This window comes from Neovison vison, chromosome 13 (assembly GCF_020171115.1).
Source record: "Neovison vison isolate M4711 chromosome 13, ASM_NN_V1, whole genome shotgun sequence".
Taxonomy (NCBI): domain Eukaryota; kingdom Metazoa; phylum Chordata; class Mammalia; order Carnivora; family Mustelidae; genus Neogale; species Neogale vison.
This window is the reverse complement of record NC_058103.1, coordinates 107,371,624-107,381,172: the sequence shown is the minus strand read 5'-3', so window position 1 is coordinate 107,381,172 and position 9,549 is coordinate 107,371,624. Positions and strand designations below refer to the sequence as shown.

At 42.1% G+C, this 9,549-nt stretch overlaps 1 protein-coding gene across 2 annotated transcripts in view; it reads right to left on the bottom strand.

Moving 5' to 3' along the window:
• Window positions 1-1,849: 1,849 nt before the first annotated feature.
• SLTM (SAFB like transcription modulator) overlaps window positions 1,850-9,549 on the bottom strand; it is a 44,366-nt gene continuing 36,666 nt past the window's right edge. For both annotated transcript variants that reach the window (XM_044231363.1, XM_044231364.1), the window contains exons 18-21: window positions 7,924-8,238; window positions 7,667-7,811; window positions 4,418-4,578; window positions 1,850-2,543 (exon numbers count right to left, since the gene is read on the bottom strand). In XM_044231363.1, the coding sequence (XP_044087298.1) occupies window positions 2,435-2,543; window positions 4,418-4,578; window positions 7,667-7,811; window positions 7,924-8,238 (730 nt within the window). In that variant the 3' untranslated portion in view covers window positions 1,850-2,434. The remainder of the gene's footprint in view (window positions 2,544-4,417; window positions 4,579-7,666; window positions 7,812-7,923; window positions 8,239-9,549) is intronic.

Here is a 9,549-nt window from a genome sequence, read left to right as displayed (position 1 = left end):
GGAGAGAAACAGACCCCCACTGAGCCTGGAGCCCAGTGTGGGGCTCAAACTCGAAAGCCTGAGATCGTGACCTGAGCCGAAATCAAGAGTCAGATGCTTAACCTACCAAGCCACCCAGGTGCCCCCAAAGCTGCCTGTATTTTGAATTTTTATTATAATGGAAGTTGGACAGTAGGAATCATAAAGGTATTAAATCTAGGGATAAAGAAATGGGGGTCCAAAAGGATTTAATTATATGCTTCAGCTAGTAGGATCAGAACCAGACTCCAAGACTTCTCTTGATCTAGTCTGTCAATCTCGGTACTGTGCTGAAACCCTTTCAAACCCTTCTCACTGGGTACTCTCTAGCTAACGGAATGAAAACAAATGACGGTAATATAGAATATTAATAATTTTAAGATTTCACAGCATAACCAGGACAGTTCTGACAGCTCTGTACACAAGGTGGTGCACAAGTCCTCCTCTGCCCATTCCTGAGTGGCTCGAGTGTATTAAGTTATTAATCAGTTAATCAGAAAATTACATTAATCAGACCATCTCATTCCCACTGGCAAAAGACGGGGTTTCTAAAACCAAAATAACATGTGTTTGAGTAGTGAGGAGAAAAACTCTCCCACCCATAAAATTACTGGCTGTTTGTCAAAGAGCATCTGGTTTTACTTACTCTGGACGCTATCAGTGATTCTCAATGCCACCTGCACATCGGAATCATCCGAGGGAATTTTTGTGGAAAATATGCCTGGGCCCCGCCCCCAGGCATTTGGTTCTGAGAACCACTGCCCTAGCTCACCCCAGGAGACCTCCAATTTTGTCCTGCTGTACCAATGCATTTCTCTAACCAGCAACCTTTACAAACTGAAATCGTCAGTTGTGGGGTTAAGAAGGGCCAAAAAGATTACGAAACCCAGACCAATACAGAAGCGCCAGTTCCCCAAAAGGCCAACGAGCAGAGCACGGTGGCTGCGCATGCCGCTCAGGGGTCTGAGTCATCCCACGAACCCGACTGTGGCCACCCGTGGACATTTACAGGAACTCCTACAAAGACTACTTCTCAAATCAAAAGGTGGCCTCAGGGTGATCCCTTATTCCCAATCTTTCGCTTTATACAAGCATCCAGACTGCTCAAATATCCAAGAATCTAGACCATTTGGGTTATTCATCACTGATTTATAAGAAGGAATAGGGAGGCTTTAAGAGGTAGCATTCAGAATTTACGTCGAAGGGCTTTCCTAGAAGATGCCTTTAAAAAAAAAAAAGCTGTAAGATTAGTGGTTAACTCGCCAACACTTCACCAGAGCGTACTACCCAGCTACTGAAGTGAAAATCAAAGTGAGATTTATTTCCAAAAACGAAGCCCAAAAGACTGCCTTCATAGCTCTAAACCTAGTCACTTACTTTGGGTTTAACTGTAGAAAGGGCTGGAGGACTAACACCTAAAGAGCTGGAAACAAAGACACATACACTTCCAGGTGTGGATTTTTATTTTCACAAAAAGACAACAATGCCTTCCCACATACAAGTATTTACAAAACCCAACTGATTCACCAAGCTAGAACCTGGGTTTTTTGTTTTTTTTTTTTCCAGTTCTCAACATAGTTGGGAACATGGAAACATTAGTACCCACACAATTCCCAGAGATGGAATTTATCCACCAAACAGTGCAGATTACCTAAAAAAGTGCACTTACCTGCACAACTCAGTCTAAAAACCTCAAGTGATACAAACCTCATGGCCAAGGTTTCATGAATCTATTTGGTTTCATACCATGCAAACCCGAACAAGTGTGCTGCTACACTAATCTGAAAATCGGCTCTCATTTTACAGTTAAAAAGGTTCTCAACGCTTTAGCAACTATACAGAATATGAAGGTTTATTTCAAAAAAGAGTACATTTTTTTTTAAACCAGGATACACAGATGCACTTAATGTAACAGTACCTTCTGCAAAAATAGGTTACATAATACTCAGAAATGCAAGGAACAATCTTATTCTCTAAAAATTAGACAGCAGACTTTTGTAAGCTTAGACAGCCTTCAAAATGGAGGCTGAAACGCTTGGTGACAAGAAGGAACTCTAGAGCCTGACACCACAGAGCTAATGCTGCAAATGAAACTACGACCACACACCTGCAAACTACTCTTTATATTCACACAGCGTTAAACAAAATGGTTTGGATTCCATCTTTTCAAATGTGTTTCGGTGCTGGAAGAAAAAAAGTTGAATGATACACAAAACTAGTAAAAGTTACAACGGAACTATTTAAACATCTTCTCCAAAATTGAGAAAAGCAATCATGTTAAATTTTAAAAAATGAGAAAAAAAGAAAAGTCTGACAGAACTCTCAAGCAAGTCAGAGGTCCTCTTCATAAGTAGTCAAGTAAAGTTTACAGGAGATTTCAATAAATTATCTTGAAACCATGGCAGAGAGCTAATTCTCAGAATCGTCGTGGAGGTCCACCCTTAAAAGGCTTAAATCCGGAGCCACTTCCTCTTGGCATGGAATTACCACTGATTTGTACAATTCTATTAATTGGGGATGCATTACTGAAAAAAGGTTTAAAAGAAAAAATTGTCAAGAACAAAAGAATAAATTACAGCTACTACTTATTAAGTGCTTATCATTTACCACGCACGGTTCTTTGTACTTTACCCATATTAAATAAGTTACACTTTTCAACAATCCTGTGAGGTATGGACCATTACTAACCCCACTTTCCTGATAAAGCAACTGGGATCTGGTGGTTACGTAACTTGCCCAAATCACAGCTAATAAATGGTGGAACAAGGATTTGAACTTGGGCACTCTCACTTCATAGTGAGCCAACTGATGAGATGCACCATGAATGGACTGGAGCAGAGGCTCTGAGTGTGATCCCCAGATCAGGAGCATAGGCATCAGCTAGGAATTTGAACCTCTGAACTAGAGGACATCACCACAGAATTGTTTCTGGAGTTCTTTTGGAGGAGGATGGATTTTTTTTTTAATATGCTTAATGGCAACGTAGTAGGTAATAATGAGCAACACAGGAAAAAAGACCCATCAAAACACCCTACAACCAATTTGGGAGATAAACTCATGGTGAAACAGCTTAAGGAGAGTAAAACCAGACGACATAAAGGTCTGAATGTCTGGCTGAGGAAGGCAGGTTAGATCTGTGACCAGAGAGGCAGCTCCCTGGCTTTGGAGCAAATAATGGTACAACAACACAGTTCTAATAAATAGTTAAATTTTTTAAAAGTATGAGTAACAGAGAAGATAAAACACTAATTTGATAAGCTGAAATGAAGAAGATGGCATAGCTATTGCAACTATTTTTCTTAAATGGAACCACATTTAGAAATTTAGGCTAGGAGTGGAGGGAGATAAAAGATGAGGCCCAGTCTGGGTGAACAAGATGCACAGTGGCACTGGCAAATTAAAAGAAGCTAGCGGAAACACACGGAACATGAAGGACTGAGAATGACTTCGCCAGAATTTATGCAGCCGGCAAAGCATTTACATAAAGATCATAATACAGAGCTAAATATCAAGAGCAGTGTCTCAAGTTCAACTATCTGAAGGAGCCAGCAAAGGAAATCCAAAGGGGCAGAAAGAAAGTCGGATGCCTGAGAAAACGGAGAAGTGTCTCCCCACCACCAAAAGAGAAGCCACAGTGAGCAACAGTGCTTCACCACCAAGGAGAGCTGAAAATAAAGGAATATAGATGTATCCAGAAAAAAGGCACCGGTAACCTTTGAAACCAAAGACAGAATGAGTGATGAGGCCACGCAGGCACAGATACAATAAACACTCACTCAAGTCTGACAGCAGAACCAACCACAGCAAAGCAGTAAGTCGGATCAGCAAGCCCGCCCCCTCTTCTAAGACAGGGGAATGGGAAAGACAGAGGGCACAGAAGAGAGGGAGAGACCAAAGACTTGCTGGCTGAGGGGCCACGATGGATGTTGGTACACAGCGAAGATAAAGCTCGCCTCTGAGAATACGAACAGGCTTTGGGTTAGTTAAATATCCAACAGTTTTATTAGAGCTATTGGAGAAGGAAGGGAGCAGAATGTACTTTCAGTCTTCTCTTCCATTCGAAGACTTTAGTAGTGCCAAGTAGTGAACAAGATGATGGTTCCGACGTGAAGTTAGTGCTCTCCATCTACTAGATTCTGATGCACACACATCCCTGTATCTCAATCCCTATGGCAGAATGCCTATCGATGAACTTACAATGAAGAATATCAACTAACAAATTAACATCCGCTGCCCTGCATATAATCTCTGGGCGATCTGGGGTTAATATGGGGAAATGTGTTGGAAGAAGTAGGGCTGTTACTAGCTGCGATTCAATCTCTCAGAAACTATACTGCCCTTTACAGAAGATTAACGGTGTGGATGAATGGTTGCAGTGAAGTCTTAACTGAGTACTTACCTCGTGTGTTGGCTTATCATGCCTGCTCCTGTCCGGCCGTCACCCATTCGCCTTGCATCGTGATAGCCAGGCCCTTGAGAAGGTGGACCATGCCACTCTTTCCTTGGTCCACTTGTGTCCCGTCCATGGCGTTCAACCACATGTCGTTCCTCAGGGTAGTGCTAAAGAATTACATATTAAAAGTAAAGTTGATGAGGGTTGTGAGGGGGAGGTGGGTAGGGACAAGGTGGTTGGGTTATGGACATTGGGGAGGGTATGTGCTATGGTGAAGTGTGTAAGCCTGACGATTTACAGACCTGTACCCCTGGGGCTAATAATACATTATATGTTAACTAAAAAAAAAGTAGTCACAACACCTGCAGCCTCATGGCGATTCACTTATGCCGGTGTGCTCTTAATGTCCGAAACAAACCAGCAGGGTGTTTGAGAAGAAAAGAAGGTTGAATAACACCACAGCACATGGAAAGCATTTCCACCTGTTTGGTACTGAGAAGCTGCTCAGGCTTCAGTGTAGCGTACGGGAGCAATGTAACTTCTATTTCCATACCTTTCAGCATGCACGTACTTTCTGACTTTTGAGTATTTCTAGATCTGTGTGTGTACAGTGCCTGGATCAACAAATACGTGAGAAGGTAAAACAGTAAGACAAATGAGGGTAAATGTAAGATCGACATGCAAACAGCACAAACATGGGAGTTGTCCTATTTCACACAGGACTCATTACTGCTATGACTCCAAGGTCTTACATACATGATTATGAAAGAGAGTAATGAACATAAGAAAACAAAAGCCATGGAACTAAGGATCCAAGGAAAGCAGACTAAGTGATGATACTTAGTCAACAGAAAAGCTGAAGGTACTCTACAGAGAGATGATACTGGCGAAACAAAAAACAGCATTTTCAAGGTAGGAACAAGATCTCCTCCTCAGGATACCTCTTCTAAATGGACATCGGAATGCAGGGGCCAATCTATGAGTTTTTACCCCAACTAAGGCAGAATGTCTGCATTACAAACCCTGTCTTAAAAGTTTTGCTCAGGATAAAGAGCTCAATGAACTAACTGACCTACTGATAGTATTTACTAACTCTCGGGGCGCCTGGGTGGCTCAGTGGGTTGAGCCTCTGCCTTCAGCTCGGGTCATGGTCCCAGGGTCCTGGGATCGAGCCCCACATCAGGCTCTCTGCTCAGTGGGGACCCTGCTTCCCCTGCTCTCTATCTGCCTCTCTGCCTACTTGTGATCTCTGTCTGTCAAATAAATAAATAAAATCTTTAAAAAAAAAAAAAAAAATCTGGGACGCCTGGGTGGCTCAGTTGGTTGGACGACTGCCTTCGGCTCAGGGCGTGATCCTGGAGTCCCGGGATCGAGTCCCACATCAGGCTCCCAGCTCCATGGGGAGTCTGCTTCGCTCTCTGACCTTCTCGCTCATGCTCTCTCTCACTGTCTCTCTGTCAAATAAATAAATAAAATCTTTAAAAAAAAAAAATCTACTAACTTTTTATTTATTAGAAACAGGAAAGCTGATAATGCCATCAGGCCCAAAACTGTTTCATGAATGCTTCAGATGAAATGGAAAATGTATAGTGGTATTAGCTAGTATGCCAAGGGATTAATAAAACTCTTCCAGTAAAAAATATTGCTATAAAAGCCAACAGGTATTCAAACACAAGACAAAACATTAGAGTACCATGAGGTTGAAGAATGGACACACACACAAACCACAAACACACTTCAGAATTCTTTGTTGTATATAATTTAAGAAGATATTCCATTTATGCCACTGAACTAATATGCCAGTATTTCATCAACAGAATGCTTTCAAATTAGGTAAAAAAGGTTTTGGCTCGGGCGCCTGGGTGGCTCAGTGGGTTAAGCCACTGCCTTCGGCTCAGGTCATGATCTCGAGGTCCTGGGATCGAGTCCCGCATCGGGCTCTCTGCTCGGCAGGGAGCCTGCTTCCTCCTCTCTCTCTCTACCTGCCTCTCTGCCTACTTGTAATCTCTCTCTGTCAAATAAATAAATAAAATCTTTTTAAAAAAAAAAAAAAAGGTTTTGGCTCATCCGAGTTGCTAAGAGATGAAGATACTTTATTAACTTACAAAATATTCAAGTCAATAAAGTGTCACAAGAATAAAAAGCAATTAAAAAATATGAACGATTCCACTCACCCACCTTTAGAATTAAAAGAACAAAAAAGAGACAAAAATTTTATCTCAGTTCTACATTCTAAGCTACTTAATGAACAAGGAGAGTATTTATTTATTTATTTATTTTTAAAGATTTATTTGACAGAGAGAGATCACAAGCAGTCAGAGAGGCAGGCAGAGAGAGAAAGAGAGAGGGAAGCAGGCTCCCCGCTGAGCAGAAAGCCCAATGCGGGACTCAATGCCAGGACCCTGAGATCATGACCCGAGCCGAAGGCAGAGGCTTAACCCACTGAGCCACCTAGGCGCCCCACTAGGAGAGTATTTTTTTAAAAAGGGAGGGGCACCTGGGTGGCACATTTGCTTAGCGTCTGCCCTCGGCTCAAGTCATGATCCCAAGGTCCTGGGATCAAGCTGCATGCACATCAGGCTCCCTGCTTGGCAGGAACTGCTTCTCTCTCTCCCACTTCCCCTGCTTGTGTTTCTGCTCTCACTGTCTCTGTCAAATGAATAAATAAAATCTTAAAAAAGTTAAAAGTGAGAGAAACACAAGTTGAAGTCAAAGTTTTCCCTGCTAATCTAAAAGCCTTAATTTCTTTTTTTTTTTAATTTTTAAGATTCTATTTATTTATTTGACAGAGAGAGATCACAAGTGGGCAGAGAGGCAGGCAGAGAGAGAGAGAGAGAGGAGGAAGCAGGCTCCCTGCTGAGCAGAGAGCCCGATGTGGGACTCGATCCCAGGACCCTGAGATCATGATCTGAGCCGAAGGCAGCGGCTTAACCCACTGAGCCACCCAGGTGCCCTAAAAGCCTCAATTTCTTAGAAGGAAATAAAACCTTCATCTCTAAGAAGGCTCATCTACAAAATTTAACAATACTCAAATTTGAGCAGGAATTTTAAGAAAAATGGCATAAGAATTTCAGGGCTAGCATCCTACTTCTTTGGACTATTAATGTTCAATTATTGACAGTAAAAATATGAAAAATACTAAGAGCTTTTTTAAGAATCTCGCCTCCCAATCGTTCTAAATAATCTAGACCATCAAAATGGTAAATCCCGGGAATTTATTCCTGAAGAGGTGACAATATATCCTTAAGCATTTACCTGTGTTCCACTTCCTCGGTCCGTGATCACGCCCCTGTCTCCCTCTCTGTTTCCGTAGCCCGACGCATTACTGCGATTGCCAGGGGGCGCGCCCCTCACACTGTGTCCTGAAACTTCCCTCCCAGATCGTTCCGGCCTTTCAACTCTGTTAAATAAAACCCGAAGACATCTTCGATCAAAACTCTATTACACCTCTTTTTCCTTGAACACAAATATCTTCTATGCCACCGGCTTGGCCCTGGCAACTAAACAGATACCTTGTTTCCCGTTTGTCGGCGGACATGCCGCCGTCACTTTTCCAGGTGGCTGGTCTGGATGGATTCGGCCCTGCTTCTCGAGGATGTCTAGGGTGAGTGATATCAGGCCTGTCATGGATGATCACGGTTCTCCTCTCGTCTCGTTCTCCCCGGACTTCTCGCCTGTCCGTTTCTCTAAGTTCATTTCTTGGTGGTGGAGGCTCATTTCTTCTGGAATCACTGAAATTTTTGGGATACCTTTCAAAACCCGGATCTTCTCTTCGTGCAGTAGGACGTGTTTTTTTCCCTTCACTTTGACCAACAAAGCGTTCTCGCCTATTGATTATCCAAAACAAAGAACAAACGTCTGAGATGTACTTACTTGGCCTTATTCTTTTTTTTTTTTTTTTTAACAAATCACAATTTTTTTTTTAAGATTTTATTTATTTATTTGACAGAGACCACAAGTAAGCAGAGAGGCAGGCAGAGAGAGAGGAAGGGAAGCAGGTTCCCTGCTGAGCAGAGAGCCTAATTCGGGGCTTGATCCCAGGACCCTGGGATCATGACCTGAGTCAAAGGCAGAGGCTTTAACCCACTGAGCAACCCAGGTGCCCCACTTGGCCTTATTCTTAATTGTACTTGGATAACTTAGAAAAATCACAGCTTCTTTAAAAATTAACTTAAGGCAAAGCCACCAGAAAAGCCACAACTGTTGATTATAATAACTTATATTGATTGATTATAATAACTTATTGATTATAATAACTTGTTGTTGTTATTATAATCAACAATAAACTGTTGATTATAATAATTTATATTCTAAATGCCTGGTATGGAGATTGTTGTTTAGCATCTGGGAGGAATTAACATCAAACACTCAAGTGACTACCAGCCTGAATGAAGGAGGTTCTAGTGTTCTCAACAGCTGAGACACACCCCATGCTGAAAGCTAACAGTATTCCCACCTAGTTTTAAACAATGCTAAGAGGATAAAGCGAATCAACTTAACTTTGTTATGGTGGTCTGTCAAACTAAATTTTTTTTCAAGGTTTATTTATTTAAGCAACCTCTATAACCTGAATGGGGCTCAAACTCATGACCTCAAACTAATTTTGAATACTGAATCACATTTACATTAATAACAACAAAAACCAAATGTAGGATTTGTTCTGAACACTCAGATCTGACCTGTAGTACTTAAGATTTTTTTTTTAAAGATTTTATTTATTTATTTGACAGAGAGAAAGAGGTCACAAGTAGGCAGAGAGGCAGGCAGAGTTGGGGCGGTGGGGAAGCCAACTCCCCGCGGAGCAGAGAGCCGGATTCAGGCCTCAATCCCAGGACTCTGAGATCATAACCTGAGCTGCAAGCAGAGGCTTCACCAACTCAGCCACCCAGGTGCCCAGTACTTAAGATTTTAATAGAGAACCAAAGTTATCATTAGCAAGGCTCACATACCAAATACAACAAAATCTTTTTTCTTTTTCTTTTTTTTTTAAAGATCTTATTTATTTGAGAGCGAGTGAGCAAGAGAGTGCACGAGCTGGGGAAGAGGCAGATAGGCAAGGGAGAAACAGACTCCCCACTGAGCAAGGAGGAGCCCGAAATGAGGCTCAATCTCAGGACCCTGGGATCAAGACCTGAGCC